Consider the following 25,527-nt stretch of genomic DNA (forward strand, 5'->3'; position numbering starts at 1 on the left):
AATGCTGGTACAAATTTTGTCTGGGTTCCTGTAGTTATCTGACAATGCAGTTTTCTGATCAACTACCATAAAAGATTAAATCTCACATTTATATTTCTTAACCACATAAGCATGTAAAATATGAAAAATTTATGTGTGTGTTACTGAAAGATAGGTTTATAACTTAGCTGCAGAAGTTCTGAGAAGGGGAAAAATGAGAAACAGGAAGAAAAGTCACCTAATGCTTACATTTGGGGCTGGGATGAGATCCGGGTTTCTTGGTGGTGGTGACTGTGTATAACAAGTGCTGACCTCAGTTATCTGGCTTTCCTTGGTTCCAGAGATGAGCTAAGGGAAGCTGTAGCTTCATCTGGAGAGAAATGACTTCCTCCTTTTTTCTTCTCTGAGCTTTGCACTTAAAACCTGTTGGTGCATTACAGCAAGTGAATATTTAGACTCTAACCATGTAAAAGATCAAAACATACACCTAACCTTACATGCTGTGAATGATCTCTCTGAATTTAGTAGAACAAAGGTTAATATGGAAAGGTCAAGACAGCTGAGTCTTTGTAATTTTAATCAGTTAATGCCTTAGAAGCAGAGGCCCTAATAGGGCTTGTCCAGTGACTTCTGTCAGAGGTTGGAGCTGCCAGTTGTTATGGGAGTGCAAACAATTCATAAGGATAATTACTATGTTGATAATGTATATATCAATAAGATACTTCTGGAAATAAATACAGTATATATGGCAAAAAGCCAAACCATATTTTGGATCTTGATAATTGATTGAAAGCAAGTAAGGTACCATGTTCTACTGATTGTCCATTCATCACCTGAGCCAAGTCTGCCTGGCAGCAGACTGTGCATGCACACCTGCCCCCCTCAGTGCAAACACACTGCACTGCTGCAGCTCATGGATTTCAGTTCCACTTACCATGGGCAAGGAGCAAACATCAGTCACCCAGCTGACAGGGCTTGACTTGTTATGCCATGCTCACTCAGCCATGTGCAAGTGTTTGGTCAAATACTTTATGCATATTTCTTTGTATCCCCTATTGCTATTGATTATTTTTATCTTGTTCAAGCTTCACGCAAAGCTGAGAGAATAAAATTGGAATAAAATGATACAGGTAAACAAATAACTGTAAAAAAACTTTGCTGTGCATTTACCATGTACCAGCTGCTGTTCTGATTAAAAACCAGAAATGTATTTTCCATTGGATCATCTGTGCAGATGCCTGCATGTATTGCTCTGCAGTTGCTTACTAGCCAGTGAGAACTGTTTGGGTGCCTTAAGACAGTCTGCCAAGATCAGTTCATTAAAAAAAATGTTCGTTGATTGTGTTTAGACCTAGACTGGAAATCCCATCAGCAAAGTACATATTAAAAAAAAATACAGAATTTAGGAATTAAAGAATGATGTCCGTTGTGTTTGTTTTCCCCCAGATCTGTAAGAGCAAGGCTAAGGAGTCCCAGCAGTATTACCACAGCCTGTCCATCCGGCAGAGCCTGGCTATCAACTTCAACATCCAGCAGGACTGTGGCCATTTCCTGGCCGAGGTGCCCATGCGCCTCCTTCCCTGGGAGGATGACGACGCAGCGGACGTGGAAGAAGAGCGGGAGGAAGAGGAGAAAGAGCCTGAGCAGAAGAACAAAGACACTGCCTGCAGCCCAGAGGCCTCGTGCAGGGACAGCCCCAGCAGGCAGGGCACCCTGAGCAAGCCCCGCAGCCGCGTGGTGGTGATCACGCGCGAGGTGCCGCAGCTCACCGTGGCCGACTTCGTGCGCGACTCCGCGGCCCGGCACAGCAAGAGCCCCGACCTGTACGAGAGACAGGTCTGCCTGCTGCTCCTGCAGCTGTGCCTGGGCCTCGAGCACCTGAAGCCCTACCACATCACCCACTGTGACCTGCGCCTGGAGAACCTGCTGCTGGTTCACTCCAGGCCGGGAGGCAGCCCCCTGAGCCCCGAGGCCACAGAGCCCAATCCCAACACTGCCTGCCCGGCCAGATTAATTGTGAGCAACTTCTCCCAGGCCAAGCAGAAGAGTCACATGGTGGATCCTGAGGTCCTGCGGGATCAGTCCCGTCTGGCTCCAGAAATCATCACTGCAACACAGTACAAGAAGTGTGATGAGTTCCAGACTGGCATCCTCATCTATGAAATGCTGCACTTACCCAACCCCTTTGATGAGAATCCAGAGCTGAAAGAGAAGGAGTACACTTGTGCCGATCTCCCCAAGATTCCTTGCCGTTCCCTCTACTCTCAAGGGCTTCAACAACTTGCCAGCTGCCTGCTGAATCCCAACCCTTCGGAGAGGATCTTGATATCAGAAGCCAAAGGAATCCTTCAGTGTCTGCTTTGGGGCCCACGTGAGGACTTGTTCCATGCTCTCAGTACATCTTCCAACCCCTCACGGAGAGATGCTATACTTCAGAACTGGCTCGATATAAAAAGGACGCTGCTGATGATCAAGTTTGCAGAGAAGTCCTTGGAGAGGGACTCTGGAATTATTCTGGAAGACTGGCTTTGTTGTCAATATCTGGCTTTTGCCACTACAGACTCACTTCATCGCATTGTGAGACTCATGAAGCAGCACTAGTTGTAGAGCCTGTTGCTTTTCGTGAAGCATCCCCACCTCTGCCCCAGCCCTCACTCCAGCCTGCGCTAGGGCTCACACTTTGTACAATTGTTACAAAACAGCCTAGACAACAAAGCCAGCAACTCTGAGCAAATAGGTTCTAATTGGAGAAATTGCATCCTGTACCAAGTATGACAGAAACTTTACTTTTTTGCCAGGCCTGCTAGGGATTGATCTCATACACGACTGCATTTGGATCAGACAGTATGTAACTTGATTCATATCTGGCTGAAAAGGAGAGCAAGCTTTGATACCACTATTTCTACCACTACAGTAAACAAATTGCCCTCCCCTTCTGGGTAGTTTCTGTCATTTCCTACATAGCATTGATTAGTGAATAGCAGTGACCATAAGCAGAGATGGATTCGTGGTGAATGTGAGATGAATTATCCACCATGCCACAAAACACTCATTTGCTTTCACTCCAAATACCACACATTTCCTCTCAGCTTAGTCAGTCCCCCACAAGCAGGCTGTGCTCCTCTTTCCTTTGGTCTCAACCAAACAGGTTCTGATCTTTCTCTTACACTTTACACCACCTGTACTTTCCTCCCCAGATGTGGTTTTCCCACTGAGCATGGCAAGTGTCAGTGAGCAGTAAGCACCTGTGTTCAGTCCTCTTCCCTCCTCCTCTGCCTCATTGCCTACCCATATCCTTTCTAACCATTCACAATTTCATCAATACTGCCTTAATCACACCATTACCCTTAGCTTGAGACATGTGCATTAAAAAGCAGCATATGCACACTTTATCTATCCTATTTCCTAGGCAACTTTCACCAGTCTGAACTGTTGATGTACTGTAGCCATAACCACATTTATACAAGAACAATACAACACATGGTAGACCCTTGAAATTCCCCTTCCATTGCAAAAAGCACTAAAGCCTGACTTGAAATGGATGGGACATACATAACCTTCTCTGACAATCACTGCTATGAATCAGGGACGAAAATAAAAGCCACCTCTTCTGTTTTGGTTTGGTCTGCTCTTGTCACTTATGCCATACTGCAAAGTGAGACTGAAATTGGCTCTGCAGGTTTGTTGGCAGGAGATAGAAATGTTTAGAGCTTGTCTGTGTAGCTAACAGGCAACATGGAGATACTTTCACTGCAGACACAGTTCTCTGAAGGGTAAGAACAAGGGTGCAAAAACACTGTTGTTTAATTATTGAGGGAGCTGCTGAGTTTGGCAGCCATGACCAACAGCATCATGATCCGCATTTCCTGCAGCAGTGCTTGGCTGCCCATCTCTTGCCTGTTGTAACCAGTGTTTTCTAATGTTGCTATAGACAACACCCTAAAAATGGAATGTTGTCAGAAGAGCTCAAAGAGCATCACAGACAAAGTTTTGGACTAGAGCAGGAATTAGTGAGGATTGAAGAGTCAGAATTTTTAAAACCTCAACTTGAAGGAGCTTTTTCACTTTTCGAGGCCCACTGCTGACTTCCTTCTGTGCCCTAAGAGCCATTTCCCATGGAACCTCTGTACAGACAATATCTTTGCTCAGTATTGGTAGGCTAGGAGTTGTTTTCCAGGTTGCTCTGAAGAATGGATCTGGATGCAGAGGGAAAAGCAATCCTGAATATTCTGACCCGGGTGATGGAAAGCAGACAGCCGTAGTTATGAGCCTGTGCTTCTCTCCTATGGATCTATGTGCAATTCTTGTATTATTTTTTAAAGCTGTACATTACAGTGTTCACTTTACACACCAGCCTTTACCTGATGCTAGATCTGCAGCCCCTTCCTTTACTTTCCTGGCACATAAATGCACAGATATCCATGTGTTCTTTTTATGGATTGATGTTCCATTGTAATTGTTAAAACTGTGAGGAATCAATTCACTTCAGCCTTGAAACAAATAGCCACTTTATACAACATATGCATTCTTGGACCACATGCATGGAAACTGAACAAACAGTCCTGCAGGCTTAAAGTCAGCGAGAGTAGCTCTGGATGCACGGCGCTCATCGAGGGCTGACGTGTCTGTGATTCTTCTCTGGCACCTCTCAGAGCTCAGCTCAATGGCCTGTGGAAGCCTACATTGATTGTGCCCTAGTATAGACTGTCTTCGTTACCTTTCTGAAGATTTTTTTGAAACTTCTGATTGTTCTTTTGTTTGATTCACCTGTATCAGTGAAGGATCAGGCAAGGATGAGGATAATATATTTTAATGTGATATGTATGTTTTTCTTTCTCTTTTTGGCAAGAAGGTTAGGATGGTGGCATTGATGCAGAAAAACAGGACAGTGCATTAAAAGCCCAAGTGCAATGTATGTAGTTGAAGTACTTCCTCTACATCAGGAAAGAAAGTTTCTGCACTACTGCTGAGCAGCTTGTAGAAGAACCTTTACAAAGAATCTCCTGTTCAGTGCAGCCCTGCTTCATCTGGACACAGGAGGGCAATGCTCCCATAGTTCACATCCACCGAGCATGGCAAGTCACTTGTGTACTACCTACTCTAGCTATTAGTGCCAGTGTGCTGAGCTGCCAGTGGGGCTTCTTGTTCTCTGTGGTCTGGTTTTGTGTCTGTTCCGTGGTGTGTGTGTGTGTGCACCTGACTTCCCAGCTAGCTCACATAGGCATAGGAGTAACTCTTGGACCACTTGGCATTGCAGTGGGGCAGTCCCTGGATCCTCTGGGTGTTGCCATGTTTAGGGACACGTGTTCCCACTGTCACTGTGATGTCAACACGCACATGCAGAGTTGGATTTTGAATGTTGTACAAGCATAGGTATTAATGCAGCTGGTCCAAGGCCTTTGTATCTCTAGCTATCTAACTTCAGTTTGTATCTTTTGTGATGCACCAATACTCATTTTAGCTCTGCAGTATAACCAAGCATGGATAGATGTTCACTACCAACCTCTTTCTTGTGCAGCACTGGGTAAACTTTAGCAATTTTTAATGTTGTGTGGTTTTTTTCTTTAAAAAAGAAAGAATGGCCAATGTAATCGAACCTGATCTGGCCTGAGTTCTTCCCTGAGGAGCTTGAGGCTGACTTTGCAGATCTGCCCATAACTGATGATTGCAACTGTGTTTGTGGTGGTTCTCCATCCTGGCACCAGATTGTGCCACGTAAATACACGAGAATGTATGCATTAAACTGATTGTAAACAAATCCTAAGAATGCTACAGCATAATTGCTAAGCAAAAGGAAAAAAACCCGCTCTGTTTGTAACAGGATCCTGTGTATGGCAGGAACAAAACCCCTGGCTGTGCACGTTAGAACGTACTTGAATATGTGCACAGATCTTGAATTTTTTTTAGCAATGTCGCACTTTCAGTTGAGCTCAAGAAATAGGAAGAGCTGCAAATCTAAGATAACAGTATTGACTGTAAATATATATTTTTCTATTAATAAAAGCTGTCATTCAAATATTTTTAACATGAACTCTAAAGATTTTTCCAGTGGAAACTAATTTCTGGAAAAATCAAATGCTTGTTTGAAGAATTATGATTGAGTGGTTTCTGATCCTTTTAGAGCCATTAAAACCCTCTCTAATATTACAGAGAGAGCACAGTGATTGGATTCACAATATTTAGTGCCTTGTCAAAAACCTGAAATGTAGCTGGTCAGTGGGTGGAAATCTTATTCTTTTCATAATACCCCTAGAAATATTACTGCCCATATAAAGATGCAAAAGACTTACAAAATTAAATGCTGTACTTTGCATGATACTGGGTTGATCTATTCCATAAGATTTGTGTGAACGGGTTCCTTTAAGTTGCTTGTAGTACAGCATAAACCTGAAGTAACAAAACTGTGGGCTTTCAAATTTGGGATCTGGAACAGGGAGAATACCAGTGGATACCAAGGCAGTTGTTGCAGCCTGAGCAGGCACAGGAGAAGCCTCTTGCTCTGACAATCTCTGCAGACACTCGGTGCTGTGCTGGCCAGGGGGGTCTGTCTGGGAGCAGTGGGGAGGGGGGAACGTGCTGCTCCTGCTGCACAGCACCCTGGGCTGTGGTGGGAAATGCAAACCTCTGTTCCAACAGGAGTGCTACAAGAACTGCTCCTGAGGTGACATGGAAAGTGGGTTCGTTTTGTATTTCTTAAATGGGAATTACTAATTGTCTGTCAAGCCTCAGACCTGATCCAGTCAATATGCATAACCAGGTGAATATGAAGAGACTCTACTGGTAAAAGCTTGCCTATAAATTTGTAGGAGTGAGGGAATCCAGAATTTTCTTCTGGAGCCCCTGGAATGTCCAAATACAGAAGCCTGGTCTCACTTCAGTATTCAGACTGATGAATTCAGTTACTCCAGCCAGGATACCATGTTGCTGCCCCACAGAGAAGAGTGCAGGTAGCATTTACAAAAATGTTCCACCTTAAATCTTTTATTCTCCACACATCCTACCCAGAAAGTATGAATGGATCATCTTGATGTGTTAATACAAGAGAATTCCTACATGTTATAGAGAAAAATATATTATTTAAATAAAATATGTGTGTTAGGGTTCAGCTACCTGCAGAATGTATTCAGTAGCTTCATACTGTAGGTCCTTAATTTTAATGTGTATTTGCTGCTGAAATAAAATGTATCTGGTTCTGAATTCTTGTGCTGAGATTCCCATCTAAATTAATTTCTTTTTTTTTGTAATAACAAATCCTTATGTAAATATAAAATAAATGATCCTGTTTTTATTTAAATCAATTTTAAGTTTTCTGAGAGATACAATTGAGACTGAGTCAGACCTTGTAATGCACTTTCTTTTCCCCCTTTCTCTAAATTGACTGTTTCTCAGTACAAACAGGACTTTACTGCATGACTAGACCATCAGTTTTATTCTGATTTTGCAGAGGTGGTGCTGGTTCTGCTAAAACTCCTGTAAGACCTGGAGCACAATCAGAGCCCTCCAGCCAGCACAAAGATGTGATTGTGATTCAGTTATGCAGTAAGATAACATCAAAGAAGTACGGAACAGAATTTTAAATACCTCTATAAAAATACACCTGTGGAAATATTCTGTAAACAGTCATGTGGATTACAAAGACTTCAAGCAAAGAATACACAAAAAATACTTTTCAAAAAACACTGGGGAGGAATTTCGTAAGGGCACCCTCAACTTCAAAAGAAGGAGCAAGTCTTTTTCCCTGCTGTGTTGCAGAGAATTTCTGGTAGACATTTGGATGGATTTTCTTACTCACCTGGATGCAGTGTTAGAAGGATGGGGATTTTGAGTAGGTGTAGAATGTAATTCAGATAATTTCCTGTAAGTCTCCTTGCATTGGTGCTCCACTCAGAATTTACCTGGAAACCACAGAATGCTTTCAGATCAAGCAGAGTTGCCAGTGAGAAATGAAATACTCAACTTACCTGTACATAAGCATTTTACCACTCTACAGAATTTGAGAATTTGGTTTTTACTTCAGACTATACAGATTTTTTTTCCATAAATTTAAGGGGAAGATTTCAGGGATTTAGAAGAGGTTGGACCTTTTTTTTAATATGGAAGAAATATTTGTTCATAAATATATATATACATACATATATATATATGAGTGCATGTGGGCATGTTTTAATATATATGTATGTATATGAATTTTTATCCCAAAAGTATTCTTTGCCCCTTTTTGCTTGAAAAAATATATATATTATATATTGTATATATAATATATATTTTAAGAGTGTGTAAATTTTAATATAGTAATTTCATAAATAACACCTCTTCAAAAACTACTCAAAATTTCTGTTTCCTTGTCCTTTGGATTGTTGGTATTAGAAAGTTTTGCTGTTGAAATCCTTGGGTTTTTTTCTTTTAAAACTTAATTATGCTGAGCATTTAAGAATATGTTCTTGTTTTTAGTAAAAGGGGGAAATTTATTTTTAAATTGGGGATTCCAAAATCAGCTAACTTTTATAAATGGGATTTCTTTAAATGCCTTGAATAAGGGAATTTCTTTTAATTTCTTTTTTCAGTTCCATTCTTGTGGGTAATTTGTATTCGGAATCCTGGTTGCATTGCTTTATCTGGTGCTTCATATTGATATTTACACATTTTTATATAAATAAGTATATAAACTTCAAGCCTTCCTTTGTGATCAGGGGCAGTTACACTCTGGTTTGCTGTGGTACTTTGCTGTGTACTCCGTGGCATTCATGTTACTGTGTAAATAAACTAGTTTTATTACACTCCAAATCAAACTTGCTGTTGCTTCATTTTCCCCCTTCCCAGGTAATGAAACAAAGCCATGTCTTTCTGAGGCAAATGCATGTGGCCAGTGCAGCTGAGGGTTTTATCCACGAGCAGCTGGGTTGGCAGCAGCAGTGCAGGTGTGGCAGGTGCCCACCTGGGCGAGGCCACAATCCCGGCTGCAGGAGCTGCCAGTGCTCGGACACTGCCCCAGCTCCCACCTCTGGCATTGCCCCAGGAGCCTCACCATGGCTGGCACCATTTCAGCTCCATCTGGCAAGTGGCAGCAACAGCCCAAAAATGAACTGGCCACCAGTGGCTGCTGTTGATTGAGCCAGTGTCTTGTAAGGCCTGCTTGGAGAGAAGTGACTTGGCACGTTAATGACAACGGCCACGCTGGGGACAACCCTTGGTACGTGAGGAGCTGAGCCAAAGTTAGAGATTTCCCTAGAGTGGACAGGGTTTAAATGACCTGCTGTGAAGGAATAAAATTACTCTTAAGTCAAATTTTTCCATGCAGGGACAAAGCAGGAGGATGCCTCCAAGGCAGTCGTCTGCGGTGGAATTCATTGTGTCTGATCCGTTACCTTGAAGCATCCGACCTGATGGAGGGTCTGTGGGAAACAGATGGGATAATGTGCATCTTCTGCAGTGTGCAGACACACTTCAGTGGCACTGAGATCAAACAGCTCAATTTTGTACCCACATTTGACAGGCAGCAATGGTAGCTGCAGATGCTAATTTATTAGCATAGAACAGATGACACCATAGACGTCAGAGCAGCGCCGTGCCTCTGCATGACAATCACACTGCTCACAAATACTCTGGAAAGAAAAATAAAAACAACCCAAAAAACCAGCCTGCATATTGTCCCCACAGTCACAGTGGCTTTGCACAGGTATGTCATCATTTCAATGATCAGAATTAGTTGAAGTGTAACTACTACCTGCCCTTCACATTTATTCCTTAGACACTGTATGAAAGCCTTTCGAAAACAGTTTAAGCTATTGTCCTTATCCTTTTGAAAGTACAAAGCTAGCTGACTCCAAAGGTGTCACACATAAATACACAGCACATTTCACAGCCTGACAGATACTTTGGCTTTGCCAGAGTAATCCCTGCTCACTTCAACAAAATGCCATGGACTTCAGCTAAACAGTTCGATTATGCCATTTAGGTCAGTGGCAATCATCACTCTGCAGGGAAAAGATATACAAAAATAGACTGAACCCTTGTCAAGACATGATAATTATACTAGTTTAACTAAAATCTGTTTGAAATTAATTTAGTTCTGTTAGTGCAAACTCTCTTGTGGGTGTCCTTAAGCAGTCGCAGTCTGGCATTCTCATTTCAGCTTGTGCCAGACATGAACACAAGTGGAACAGATGCCTGGTTTCAGCTGATGCAAAAATGTCTGTATCAGCTTCTTCACCAACTCAGAAAGTCACCCAATAGTAGAGCTATGTTCTAATTGATAAACCTTTCTTTTGTAGAAAGCCTCCCTGCATGACTGGAGCTCTGCAGGCTGCTGCTTTTGCCCCAGTTAATGAGCTTCTGTGGTGCCCCACAGGAATCCCAGCGTCCTCCTTGCCCAGAGGTGCTTTTAACCAGGCCTGGTGGAAGCAGTTCCCAAGGCAAACTGCTCTGCAGAGAGAGGCTGGAGTTTCAGCCTTCAAATCTGCTGCACTTGGTGCTGTCGCTGCTGTCTCAGGAGGCAGCACTAGAGCCTGGTGGTTAGCTCATCCCCAAGGAAGATGGGGGCAGGCTCCTCGCCATCAGTTCAGTGCTCCAGATGAGCAGAAAGTCATTGTCTGGCAAACAGACACCAGGGGAGTCACTGGGACAGCAGCTCAGAGGCTCTGAAGCAGATTTGCTTGTGTAAAATCAGAGAACTCAGAGTAATAGCTACTAAAGGTGCATTTTCTATTACATCTCCTGTTCTCACCCTTTGTTTTGTTGTCATTAGAGTGTTCCTTTTGTTACATTGCAGCTGGCAGACTCAGAACATGCACAGAAGGAAGCACTGGAAGTGATAGTATTTAAGGTAAAATCACAAAACTATTTCTTATCCTCTGAAAAGAGAAGGATCAGGAATGGGGGGGTTTCTTGCTCAGGTAATTATCTGTCTGCTCTAGCAACAGATCCACAGAAAGTTCCTTCTCCAGCTGCTGCCTGGTGTTTTACAGGTGCTGGGAGGAGCCCATGCTCTCCTGCACAGCCCAGTGAGACAGGACAGCCCCAGGGGCAGAACTGGTGTGCAGTGGGGCTGGGGGGCACTTACAGATCTCATGTCAGATGCCAGGTTTTGCCTGGCTTCACTGGAGTCTTAATGGTCCAGATAAACTGCAGTGAATAGCAGATTACCCTTAAAAAACATGAAATCCCTGCAGTGTATCTACAAGAAGCAAGCTATTAACTTTGCACCTCTCCAAAGTGCAGAAGGACATAAATGTTCTTGTAAAGAAAATGAAGAATTAAATCAAGGTGATAAAATTCTCCTGGTTCCTACATGGGCACTAAATTTGAATCAAGTTACTGTTGGAAATGGGCCAGAGGTCTGCCCATGTAGAGCCACGACTGCAACCCTCAAAAGAAAAGGAACTTCCCATAACCTGTGAGCCAGACATGCAGCTTCTCTTGGCCAGGGAAGAAAGTCTCCTTTGAAATTCTTTCCATTTTCATTACTGGGAAAAAAGTTTTATATGCTCTGCTACATTAGTCCTTCATCTTATGTATTTGTGTTTGTACATGAGTAATTGCTGAAGCTGCAATCACAGGACACAAGGGTGTGCTTCAGCTTCAAACAAGAAGACACAACAGAAAGTCAGAAGAGGTTGTCAGATACTACATGACAAATGTTTAATGGCATTGGTTACAAATGTTTAAATGCCACCCAGACCCAGAGCTTGACCATCTGCACTGAGAGAGAGAGGGTTGCAAATGGTGTAGCCAGAGCTCAGTGGAGCTGTGCCTGCCTAATAACTCTAAGAATCCAACCCCCAAATCCCATTAGTAAGTTTAAATAAGTCTCTGGAGAAAAGGTGTCAGATTTACCATAGACCTGACTCTGGAGTAGTCTCTCTGCTGGGCTGAGCCTGTCACCAATGGCTGACACCACGGGCTGTGCATCTTACAGGCTTGTACCAATAAAAATCACCAGCAAAAATAACATTTCCATAATACTTTCTTTAATGTTGCATGCCTTTGTAAGGCTCTCTTCTCTTATCCCTCTTCCTCTTTTTATTTTTTTCTCCTTTGATTGTTTTCCAAATTTTCCCTGTTAGTTATTAAGTAAATGCCAACTCACTGTGTATTTAGTAATCAGATTATCTGCTAATACCTGCCTAAAGCAGTCACCATTGATTAAAATAAAGAGTGGTCATTATGTTATTTTTAATACAAATTATTTACGTCCTGAGGCCGAGATTGAATTAAAGGAGAGATCAAATTAATGAGGGATTGAATTAAATTAGAAACATCTGATTGCAATATTTCCTATATCTCCAAACTGCCAGAAGAAGACAGTGGTATGGCTGTGAATTTATGTTATTTCATGAAAAACATCAACAGCTTGTTTTAACTGCCTCTGTGTGTGCCTTACCATGGATACAGCTGGGTAAGTGCTCAAAATCCACAGCAATTTTTAAAGAGGATATAATGCAAAAGATTTAATGAGAACATGAGCCACAAAATCTCTGCTAATTTCTTGTTTCACACAATGTAGGCCAGATTTGCAGGCACTCTGTTCACCCACTGCCTCCCCCACAGACATGGGTGCACACAGCCCCTGAAAGCAAAGCTCTGGGCCACCCTTTGGATGCAGGCAAATTTAATACATTCCTTCAGTTATTAAGATTGCTTTTGAATCATTTTATCTTTTCCACCCTACCCAAAGTGTCTTAATGAGGGATATGATGTGAAAACCCTTCCCTAGCTTCTAATTTGGACATATTAGTTCTAAATAGCTCAGGGAATGAAGATTTCAAGCTTGCTCTCTACAGGGAGCAATCAGTGAGCTCAGGACGTTGTCTGAACTGAACTGAGCTCCTCAGTTTTAAAAGTGGTCTTTCTAATCCTGCTTCTTATCCTACTAATCATCAACAATCCCATTGCCATTCCTGCCCTGAGTCTGACTTCATCACAGCAGCACTTGTGTCGCCCTGCATTTCAGTCATTTTAGTGAGACTCTGAACTGCTTGTGAGAGATGCTTTAAGTGGCTTGATTGATTGTTTATCTCCCAAACTTAAATGCTAATTACAGAGCTGAGAAGATTGCTTTGTCTTTATTGCCATACTTCCACATAGAAATATAGAAAATTAAATTTTTTATGATTTCAGTGAGTTCCCTTTATACTTTGATCCAGTGAGTGCAGAGGACAGATTATTCCTTCCAGTGTGAGAGACTGCTTTACAGAAGCAGTAAGCCAATCAAGAGAAAAATCTTGGCAGATTTTGGAAGTTGTGACCTAATTCTATCCTTCACTGCATTTCCTCCCCTCTCCAAAACATCCAAAGTTCAAAACAGCTGCCCTTATACAGAACAGTTCTTCTCTCTACTGAAATAGGTCACTTACAGAATAAAGGCCACCACTGCACATAACCCTCTCAAACACAGTCCAGAGTGCTCCCCCCATGCATGGCTGGGCTCTGGGATGCTCCACATCTCTGGAAAAGGCCTTCTTTGTGGGAAATGCAGCTGGGTTTTACATCCAAGGCAGAATGACTTTTCCCTGCTGATTTTAAGAATCAATTGCAATTACAGTCAGAACAAATGCCCAAGTTCATTGTGCAAGTCCCCAGATCCCAGAGTCAGAGAATGCCCCTGCCTATGGCAGATCCCTGCCCAGGGAGGCTCCATTTGGGATGGAGATGTTCATTTTGCAAAGGTGCATCTTTTGCTCTGTGGAGGTCTGAGTGTAAATTAAGAAAGCTCCACTGCAGGCCCCAGAGCTAGGCTGGCTCAGGACAGCTGAGCCCTGCTGGTGGCAGGCAAAGGAGCAGCTCTAACGTGTTCTTCCATGGGTGCTGTTTATCAAATGGTGAAGCAGCATGACCATGAGCCTCAGGATATCTAAACTGTTTGGTGACAGCTATAAAAATTGAGAAGTTAGAAGCTCTTCAGAAAAAGGCAGCAGATTCCTGGCAAAGCTCCCATGTGGTGGGACCCACAGTTGGAGGTAGCAAGGTTCAGTGGCTGGACACTCTGCAGCCATTTGCCTCACAAATCCACACAAATCCAGCATGCTCAGGAATGGCCTTATTAGTGTGCTTCAGAGGGACTGTTTTTACAGGTGGAAATTTCCAAATCCAATGTTTTGCTTCTCTTTTCACTCTGTTTTATTGTTGGGGTTTTTTTTTAACCTAACTGAATCAATGACAGTAGTGTAGCATGTTCTCCCTATTGCTTATATATAAGTATAATTTAAAGACCTAAACTAATGTATGCCTTTCACTATACAGAAATTCCCAAGGGATTAAACCAACAAAAAATTAAGATTAAAATATGAGCTTTCAAATGATGAAATATGTATATCTTCAGTGGTTTACAAAGCTACTGGCTTCTATATTTACAATAGGGTTCACCCTTATCATATTAAATCTCAGTATAAGGCTATATTTTAACATTCAGCAAGTCCTGTACCCTTCCAAAATATCCTCACAGCCTCCTTGCAGGTTTCACAGTCGTGCAAGTTCATCAGAAAGCAAAGGTGTTTGGAAGGAGATTTGAAGCAATGCAGGATCACTGTCAAATGTGTGATCTCTGAACCTCAACCCTCCCTTCCTGCTCAAACACAGACATCTGTCTGCTCCAGCAGAACAGGGCATCAGCTAAACTGCTGGCACTTCTCTCTTTCTCACATACAATACTGACTGATTTTGTAACCAGTCCACTGTGCTAAATTATAAGAAAATTTTCTCTAAGGAATTAACAATGTTGCCACATAAAAAAAAAAAAAAGAGCCTTAGTAGCACAATTCATTCCTGCAGTATTTGTGTGGTTACTGCTGGAGAAAGCCTTTATATGCTGTATCCATACTCAGACACATGATCCTTTTGCTGAGTCCATGGGCTTTTCTACTGAAAAAAGGAGATAGGCTTTTTCAGTGGTAAGGTGATTCAGAGATCCACAGGTGCTGAGGTGATTGCCTGACATATGTGGGATACAGAGGATTATGGGTTAAAAACGTGATATTCAAGACAATTACCTTGAGTTTAAGGTTAAATAGAACTGTACTGAACCTTATAGTACTATGGTATAATGCAGTGGAGAATTAAGCTTCCAATCTTTTTACTTGCTCAATGCTTACAGGAAAACTAAAACCTCTTGAAGTCCAACTGTTTCTGTAATAAGACTGCTCAAAATCCACGTATCCACAAATAGTTAAGGCACCCAAGAATGATGCTTACAACTGGGTCATCCATGTTAAAAATAGAAACTGTTGTAAAATAGTTGGTAATTGTTAAGCATGTACTGTTAGTTTGGTTACTATATTGTAAAAGGGGTTAAAAGGGTTATCAGAAATCTGGTATTCAAGGTACCATAACACACCTCAGTAAAGTGCATCACCCACCAAGGGAAAGCCAGCCTGGACAGAACTGCAATGGCCAATTGAGCGCCTTAAACCTTCATGCAAATGAAGGATCCAAAAAGAAACCGATCCAAAGGGACAAAAAACAGGATAAAAAGGGGCATCTGACCCACTGAATCTCTGCCACTCCACCTGGAACATCAGGGCCATCGCTGCTGAGCAGCCCCAGGGCTGCAGCATCCTTGAGGGAACGCTCCTGCTCGGCCCCCCTGCTTTAGGCCTTTCTTTTCATTTTAATAAATGCTGAAATCACTTTAGTACCAGGAGCCTGCTCTCGTTTTTAACAATCCAGTTCATTGGTTTTGTGGAAATAAACAGCAACCACCACCACCCTCCACCACCCCCAGCCAAAGAGCCAAGCAGGCAGGTTCTGCTGGGTTTGTTCTGTGTCAGTGACTGTGGTCCTCCCAGGACAGCTGTGACAGACAGGACAGGCAGGGACAGTGGCAGCAGCAGAGAGGCACAGAGTGAGTGGATGTCTCAGGCAGGCAGGAAGAGGGGCAGCCAAGAGAGGCTGGCTGCCAGGCAGTCACCTCTGTGCTGGCTGCCTGCTCTGAGCCTGGCACTGAACAGTGAGCCCTGTCCCTGGAGCCCTTCCCAGGCAGAAGGAAAGCCTGCCTCTGGATAGACGTGAGGCCACAGCAGCAACCCTCCTGCTCCCTGCACAAACAATGGCCATGTCCTAGGGTGGATATTATATTCTGTGCCTTCAAGACTGGCTCTGAAGAGAGAATGTTTCGTTTTGGTTTTGCTATCAGCCTGCTCCCCCACGGCTGGTGGGACACAGAGATGGGGCAGTACATGGATGGTGCTGCTTTGCTTTTTGCTTGGCTTTCTGCTTTGTTCTTGCTCTTGCTTCTGCTTTGCTCCTGCTTTGCTCTTGCTTTTTGCTTCTACTCATTAGTTAGTTTAGCTAGGCACTCTGAATTTTCCCTGGACTGTTTTTCCTTTCCCTTTTTTGGCACCATTCAAACCTGCTCTGGACTGGGACCTTGGAAACACCGAGAGTTTGCACCTTGTGGCTGCAGCAGCTGCCCCAGCACCGGAGGGCCTGATAACAGAGAGACCACTCCCAAGAGACACTTTCTGAATTTGTCATCTTTTCCAGAGCGGTGAAAGAGTTTTGTCATCTGGTATTGTTCATTTTGTGTGCTGGGGGGTGCTGTGCCTGTTAAATAAACAGGTTCTTTCCATTTCTCTCCAAGGAATCCTTGCAAACCTGTCAGGGGAAGGGGCTGTGTGGGTTTGCTTTCTGGAGGGGCCCCCTTTGGAGGTTTTCTCCCAAATTTGCCCAAAACCAGGACAGGCAACAGCAGCCAAAACCTGGGCACATGAAAGCACATTTGTGAGGGAGTTGTATCTGGCAGGGAGGACATCAGGAGCAGCTCTGCTGGGGGATGTCGCTGCCCCGCTGTCTGTATGTAAATCCCTGCCTTGGGATCCTGCTGTGCACGAGTCACCAGATGGTGCTCTACATACAGACTTGAAAGTTCTTTATCTTAATGTGGGAACTTCTATGGCCTTTGAGGAAATAACGATGTTATTTTTGTGAAGCCTTTCCTTTAAAGTTTCATTTGCATCTTAGTCTTTTCATGTCAAATAGGTTTTTTGTGAAGCTGTTTATTTGGAACAGCTTTGGTGCTGGGATTTTTGAGACAGAATTTACAGGCATGAGACTTCCATCCAGGTCTGCTGAAAATATGGGAGTAAAATATAAGCTGCAACAAGAAAATATTTAGTCATCTAATTTTTACATCACTTATTTTGCCTGCAATGGGAAATAAATATAAAGAATCTTCTGCACCACAGTGGATATGACACCACAGAAGTGGTTCCATGTAAGAAAAGAAATCCGAGGACGTGGTGAGGATTAAATAGTAGGTGGAAAAATTTTCAGATTAAAATAGCTACAGCATAGTAGAGCATTCTTATCTTCTAGATGTATAATGCCAAGTGTATCCACTCATCTTCCTACTCATCTTCCCTCTGAAATCCTATACCCATCCTGCTTCAACTAATAGTTTTAAGACAATTAACAGAAATACTGAGAATATGGATGCCTCTTTTTCTTTTTCATCACTTCTTAAAAGAGGATTCATGTCACTCAAGTATCTATTAGAAGTCACGTGCACTACGACTGACGATCGGGACATCAGCAATTTATCAGAGCACCCATTTGATTTTCTCCTTGAAATGTTGGGAACCGCCCAGGAGATGGCAGCAAATGAAACTCCGGGGGCAGGAGCTCCGGGTGAGCCTGCGAGATGCTCAAACCAGCGCCCCATTCCCAATTACACCGGGTTTATCTTCTACTCAGCACGAACTCAGCTCATTAATTTTGTTCTTTGCAGAGCGGCAGAGAGAACAAAGCCGCATGAGACTTTCACAATGTTGCACTCAATCGGCGGGTAACGTAAAAATATAGTAGCACTTTAAAGCTACTTGTCATTTTCAGAAAATTTATAATTACTCGAATCATTTATTTCCCTACATGAATGCTATTAAAAATAGTTTCACGGGGAGCACAATTTGTTATGAAGTGAAGGTCAATCTCATTAGATCACTGTAGCAGGGAACCTAATAACATCCTGGCAGAAATGAGGTATCTCATTACAGAAGTTGTATTTTGTTTGAAATATTAGGTCATCATTAACTGAGCACTAAAATACACATAATATTGGATGACATCAATTATTCCCCTGAAAAACTGCCACATACAGAGGTGGTAAAACAATGATGAGGGTACCACACAAATCTTAACATTTTCTACCTTTTCTAGCTGGATTCACCTACTTAATATCAGCTTGGTTTGCTGCTGCTTCTGGGTACTGAGCCACAGTTGGGTTGCTGGAATTATACAGAAAGCTGGTTTCAGACTGTGACACTGCAAACTACAAGCAGTAAGAAAGATGTTTAATTTTCCTTGTAACAGCTGAGTAAGCTGCCATCCAGGAAATAACAGAATTTGAAAGGAAAAACAATTCAAAACAGAGAGAGTACAGAAGTAAACATTGCTTTTAGAAATACAAGAGAAGGAGTTACTTTCCCTTTAATTATCTTTACCCATTTGGAAAGTACCAGTTGGTTTTTCTAGGCCTTTCATTCTACTGGAATCACAGCTGAAGGTATGGATGTGTTTGAATACTTCTCTGGAGCTGGATCACAGCACTTAACACCCTGGCAGGATCGTGCTGGGCATCTGCTCCAAGCCAGTCAACAGTACCCACAAAGGGATCACAGATGATCCATGGGAGGGAGCTCAACAGTTACAGAAACCCTGCTTTCAGAGGCTTCAGACCTCCATGGCATCAACTAAAGACCACAACACACCTGAGGCACAGCAGCAGCCTCAGGAAACCGTGGGCAAAGCAGAAAAAGAGGTTATGCTGATTTCCCAGCACCATGAAGTGCATCCAGGAAAGGTTCTGCATCCATGGAGTGCGTGCTGTAACAGCAACACCCCTGTCCTTTCAGCAGAACAGGTTTAACCACGGGTACTGTGCAGAGGGTGTGGTCAGAAGGTGTGTACAAACACACACACTCGGCCTGGAGCAGCTCACAGCAGCTACAGATGGCACTGAGACAACACTTTGGTGTTTCTGTTTTGCAGAAGCAAAGGCAGCCCTGCTGGTTTGGGATTATAGCTTGGGTTTTTTAAAAATTGCCAACTGGAAGTTGGGATTTTTAAACAAAATATTGATCAAATTTCCAGATAGAAAAATGCTAGTTACAAGAATGAAATATTTTAATTCTATTTTCAGCTGCAGATTATGAACTCAGACAGTAGTGCTTGGCATGTGAGGCAGGGAGGCCCCACAACATCTTACAGAGACACCCCACATCCCTGTGCCCCCAAGGCACATCCCCAGGGTGTGCCACCACATCACCAAAATGAAGTCCTACCCATCATGTAACAGGGACACAGGGACAGGCATGTTGGATGATGAGCCCATTGTGCAGTGCTTACAAAGGAAGTCTATTTTTTTTTAATTTTACTTTCTGCCTGTCACTGACTTACTATATTTACATCAGCTTTAAAATTTTCTTTTTTATCAGTTTTCTATGTGAGACACTTTCTTAGTAGGTAAAACACAAACATAAATAGCTCCAGCGAGATAATTGTAAATTGGCTTGAAGAAAGTGCTGCAAAAGGGAAAAGGCAATGCAGGAATACAGATCATGTGCAAGAACAGGCACAATGCTGTCCATAGAGCACAACAGCTGATAGAAAATGACCTTGACAGTTGAATTTAGAACAAAAAAGCAGCAAGCAAACAGCAAAGGATGATCAGGTAAGATGAAACACTTTAAGGTTCTTGGAGGGTGAAGTCTCAAGAACACTTCTGCTGAAAGCAAGTGAAAGTCCACACCTGCCCAGTGTTTCTGCCTGTGCATGGCCCTGAGAGCTCAGCTTGTGCACTTTCTCCTGAGGACCATTCAGTGAACAGAGTGCATAAAAATACAACCTTCTTTTGCCTGAGTTATTTTTTCCCCCAGTCTGCTGCCTCCACTTGGTCTCCATGGTTACACAAATACTTCTAGGGGTACCTTTGCTCCTGTCATGCAAAGAAGGTTGAGGGAGAATGGAGAAGCCAGCAGAGGGCTGCTGAAGCTGACACTGCTGCAGAAAGGGAAATCTCTTCACAGGATGCTCTGAGATTTCACAAGCCTTGCCTTTCCAGCAGGTGTGATTAAAGAAGTGCCCAGGCCAGTGCCCTGTGCAGCAGTGGCAGCTGTTTGTGGATGGAGCAGTGTCACCCTCTCCTCCAGCAGTGCCCTGGTGCAGCAGAGAGGATGCAGGGCAGTGCAGACAGGAGGGATTTGCCTCTGCTGCCACAGAAAAGCCATGGAACACTGAGGCCATTTTCCAGGAGACAGATCCTGAAAACTGAGCTGACTGGAGCTGGCAGAGAACTCGTGCAGAAAATGTAATGATGGGGGAGCCAGGAGGGAGAAGGTGCTATTTGTAATTTGGTGCAAAGGACTCCAAAGAACAGAATGGACAGTGCCATGATTTCTCACCTTTTCTTAGAGCAAAAAATGGATGAACTACACAGATTCAGCTCCTCTCCAGCACCAGAGTGGACTTGGAGGCCAATCTACACCTATTTCTTAACAAAAACAATGCTAATGTACCTCTGGGGAAACTGCCAATGCCAGTGACATTTTTCTAAACAGAACTTCTCACCTTTTGTTTTTTTAACTATTATAGCAGTCCTTTGGATCTATATGCAGAATTGCTGCAGAGTTTGTCTAATATCAGACTTTTAGCTTCCAACTGCTTTTCTGTGATACTTCTCAAATCTGAAAGGTCTCCCTGCAGCATGCCAACCCTTAGCATGACACAATGACTGCTATCAAATATAAATATAGAAATAAGTAGAGATTAGAGCACACAAACATCCTTTATGTATTTGAACAAGGATACATTATTATATCAGCTCATGAAAATTGTATTTAAATGCAATGTATATATCTATTAATTATTAAATATTGCATTTCATGTAGGTTAATAGATGAAAAAGATAGAAAGAAAATACAATTAACTAATCTCAACCTATGTTTTTCCACTTCCTCAGTCATGAAGAATGCTCCTCATTCCTTTAGCATCCCTTCAGTGGCAATAAAATGGACCTTGCTTCCAACATTTGATCATTACGAGAAGTCCCCAGTGCTCAAGCCCATCAAAAAGTGAAGAAATGCACAGAGTGACTCCTATGAGATCATTTACTCCCAGTGAAGAGCAATTAATAGATTGCAAGTCATGACTGGCATTCCTGGGAAGCACAAAGTCAGGTGGGTGGGATCAAAGTGGTGAGAGATCTCTTCTGCTCCAGAGCACAGCAAAGACTGGATTTCACACTGCTGCCCTCCCTACCTTACACTGACAGTCCCAGTTCCCCCTGTATTCACTGGTTTGCAATACTGTGATATGGGTGCTCTCATTTTCTAACTGTACTTCCAAATACTGAAAAGATTGACTGGGAAAATATTTGTCAGGTAATCAGTCATTTTTACTATGCATCCTTCAGTGTTCATGGACCTTTCCAGGCTATTACACACTTCAAAGAAGCTTATGATTACCTCCTCAGGAGCTGGAGAAAAAGCATGAGATCATTCTCTACTACCTAATTCATTCAAATGGAGCTAACTCATTTTTATAACATTTGCTAAATTGTTCGTCCCAAAAGCAAGAATACACTTTTACTTTTGCAATGCATGCCTGCAAATGAAAATTACTTCTGCTATGGAATTTTCTACAGGCCTTGCTAGATGAGTGATTTATGGCAGTTCACACCCAACTGCACCAATGCAACATGCACTGTGTCCACAGAATTTAACTCCTGGTGTTTAAAACTTCTGAGAGTTGAATTGGGCATCATTAAACTGGAGGTCAGACTACATCATTATTGCATTTTCTTGCACATTTGTTTTTGCTTTTCTGAGTCTACAAAACAGCTTCTGCAGCCACTTACCTTAACCAGGCCACCCAGGCAAGCTGCCCAGTGTGTGCCACTGGGAGCAGAGACTGAGCCCTGGTGAGGTGACCACGGGCACCCCTGGGCCACTCCTGCCCTGCACCCATCCAGCCTCTGATCCTCTCCCTCTGTCAGAGGCTGTGGAAGTGCAGGATATCCTTGTACTCATTTCTGGTACATCTTTCTGAAAATACTGCTATGATGACAGTCACAAGTGGTGGAATGCTGAATAAACATTCTCTGAGGAATTTTAAAGAGGTTTAAACTGTATTAAAAGCAAAAGCATATCTTGGCAGTCAAGCTACCTGTCCACATCAAGAAAGGTGGAGATCTAAGCAGCAAAGCTGTGCTGGAGACAGTTCAATCCAACTCAGTTAAGCCAGATACTGAAACTGCAGCCAGTGTTCACAGTACTTGTTCCAACCTGCTTTCCAGCAAGCCTTGCTACCTGCTCTCCTGGGAATTGCCTTGCCCCACCTCACTTCAGCAAGCCATCCACCCTTCCTCCTCTCTGCAGAGAGCTAGAATTCCCTGCCTACCCTCCCATGTATGGAGGAGGGGCAATTTCTGATGGCATCTTACTATTCACCCCATTTTCCCCCTAAATGTCACTTGGCTGGTGTGCCACGCTTGGCACGAGATGCCAGCACAGGCCCACACCTTATCCCAGACAGAGCCCGTGGACTTGAAGTCTTAGACTGACAATACCCAAAAGTTTTGCACGTGTTCTCCAAAGAACCAAGAATATTTCCCTGCACAGGAGCCTGCAAAGACCCCACCCTGGCACCCACCAGCAGCCAGCACTCTATGCATGAGAGCAGCAAGGCAGCACTGCAAAGAAGAGTGCCAGGCACTGTTGTATTTATGTGTTTTTCAGGAGCCATGCTTAGAGGAACACTTGGCATTTATCTTTCAGGCAGTGTGAGTCCAGCCCACACAAACCCTGTGCCAGCTCAAGGCACTGCAGTCTCCCCACTCTTCCTCTCTCTCCACGAGTCCCTGGTGATCCCTGGATGCAGAACCTGCAGCCCCACCACAGCCCCTTGGATCCCCTCCAGGCACAAAATCCTGGCCCTTCCTTGCCAGCTCTCAATGTCAAATGAAAAATAAGAACCCCAAGAGTCTCTACTGAACACCAGTTCCTATGAATCTATTAAAATTTATGTGAGATATATCTATCTATCTAATCTATCTTTCTCTACCTGTGAAGGCAGAGGGAATTAATACAGAAAATCACATAAGACTGTTAATTTCAACGTTGAAATTGTATAAAAGCATTGTACTACAATCTTTCTGTGAGTTTTTAAATATCATTGATCCTCTCCCTATCAAGTCCCTCTTTAAAAGGCTTTCCTTCTATCAACTTTTAATGGCTTTTTTGATAGTATCGTCTATATAGGCTTTTAAAAATACCATATGTCACAGGATTGTAATATAAAGCACATATAAACAGCACATAAAAAGCAGAAATTAGAAGACAATCACACCCTAAAAGCCATAAATTCAGTGCAAAACCTCATTAATTGTGCAACCAACTTTAAGCATATCTTCTGGGTATATAAATTAATTTTTAGTGTCAGAAAATGGTCTGATAACACTTGCAAGATTGGGAAGTTTCATCCATGAACATATAAGGACTTGAAATGAAAGCTGAAAAAAGACTTAGTATCTCCATGGTATCCAGAACTGGGTCTGGATATAACTTCCCAAACTGTAGGAGGAAAAAGAACTAACTTTGCTACCATGGAAACAGAACAGTGCAATATAACTGGTTGTTACTTGTCTGCCTTTACAAGACCAATTGCTAAAATGTTAAGGCCTTCAATAACATGGGTAGTTTTGTTTCCACCTGAGAAGTAAATCTGCAGGAAAGGACCAAGAACAAGCTCACCAAACAAGGGGGAGCACCCCAGGAATGACAGCATTTCTAGGAAAAGCAGGGGATTAGAAAGGAGAAAGAGAGGAAGAGGAAGATGGAGAAAGAAGATATCCTGGTGCATGAAGGAAGAGGGGAGGGAGGGTTTGGTTCGATTAGTGAGGCAGAAAAAAAAAAGGCCATTAAAATGAAGGGCTAGATCTTGGCCATGCTAAAATAAACTTTATGATAAATTGGGCAGCAAATCCTGGATTGGTGTTACTGCTTCTAGAAACCATGCACTTCCTTAATTTCTTAACTTACTTTTCCTTCGCTCTTCGCTGGAAAATGCCGCCCTCTTTGGATGCGTCCAAAGCACCCAACAGTTACCACCGCCTGCATTTTCCCAACAGTTTGTTTGCAACATGAGCCGCAGTGTTTTACTTTACTGGGAGCATTCCTTCTCCACACTAGACAAATGTCCAGGCTGTAAAATGCTGGGTGTTCCCCTCACGGAACACCTGCCCTCCCTGCCTGCCGCCCAGCTCTGCTGCCCTCACGGCCCCTGAGGGCGCAGGCCCGGCCATCAAACCTCCCCTCAGGCGGCCGTCGGGCATTGTGAAATACAAAGCTGTGTCTCGTGTCAGGTACATACAGGCAATGTGTGTATTTGTGATTGCCATGTGTGGAAACCGACCATGGGACAGTTATAAAGACGAATTCTAATAATAACTGAAGAAAGTAAAGCATGGAAGAAGGCCTTTGAACCTATCTTTTGTTCGCAATTAACCATAGTTGATTTAGGAGCATTTGAATTAAAGCGTTAAGGATGTTGCTCTTTGCTTGTAGTTAAGCCTTAAAGAGTTTTGCAATAATAACTTTTTGAAGTATAATTTTAGAATATTGCTGGTATCCTTGGAACTATAGCACGGAATACCTGCCCTCCCCGCCTGCCGCCCAGCTCTGTTGCCCTCACGGCCCCTGAGGGCACAGGCCCGGCCATCAAACCTCCCCTCAGGCGGCCATCGGGCATTGTGAAATACAAAGCTGTTTTTGTCACGTACATACAGGCAATGAGTGTATTTGTGATTGCCATATGTGTGGAGACCGACCATGGGACAGTTATAAAGACGAATTCTAATAATAACTGAAGAAAGTAAAGCATGGAAGAAGGCCTTTGAACCTATCTTTTGTTCGCAATTAACCATAGTTGATTTAGGAGCATTTGAATTAAAGCGTTAAGGATGTTGCTCTTTGCTTGTAGTTAAGCCTTAAAGAGTTTTGCAATAATAACTTTTTGAAGTATAATTTTAGAATATTGCTTGTATCCTTGAAACTATAGCTTTGGAATATATATAAAGGAAATATGCTTATCTCACACCTTAACAAAACAGAGAAAAGCAGCTTGAGAAAGGAAGATGAAAATCAACTCAAGGCTTTATAGTTTCGACCAAGGGAAGCTGGACATCACTGTTATGAGATGTATAGTCCTTGCAATTAAAAGGTGGACCCACATCTGGGGAGCTGGACTTCACCAGATAGGATTTGTCTTTCTTCTTTTGGAAACCAGACCACCACCATCTGGGGATAATCCTTTTTGGGATACATCCTGAGAAAAACTAAATCACAATAGTGTATAGAATTGTGACGTAAAAATTGGAATAGAAACTGCTGAGAAAGCTTATGAGTACCCCTATAAATACCTGTAAGCCTCAAATATTGGTGTGCAGTTGGAAGGAAAACTTCCCCCACTGTACCCAGCACTGTATTGCTCATACTTTACCATATTAATTAATAAATTGATTGCTGCTTGAATATTGGCCTAGTCTAAATAAGCTTCTTATTT

General features: G+C 42.9%; 1 protein-coding gene across 7 annotated transcripts in view; it reads left to right on the forward strand.

Moving 5' to 3' along the window:
* PEAK1 (pseudopodium enriched atypical kinase 1) overlaps positions 1 to 8,768 on the forward strand; it is a 111,124-nt gene extending 102,356 nt beyond the window's left edge. For all 7 annotated transcript variants that reach the window (XM_054516207.1, XM_036389339.2, XM_054516208.1 and 4 more), the window contains one exon: positions 1,426 to 8,768. In XM_054516207.1, the coding sequence (XP_054372182.1) occupies positions 1,426 to 2,580 (1,155 nt within the window). In that variant the 3' untranslated portion in view covers positions 2,581 to 8,768. The remainder of the gene's footprint in view (positions 1 to 1,425) is intronic.
* Positions 8,769 to 25,527: the final 16,759 nt, after the last annotated feature.

This window comes from Molothrus ater, chromosome 13 (genome assembly GCF_012460135.2).
Source record: "Molothrus ater isolate BHLD 08-10-18 breed brown headed cowbird chromosome 13, BPBGC_Mater_1.1, whole genome shotgun sequence".
NCBI classification, from domain to species: Eukaryota; Metazoa; Chordata; class Aves; order Passeriformes; family Icteridae; genus Molothrus; species Molothrus ater.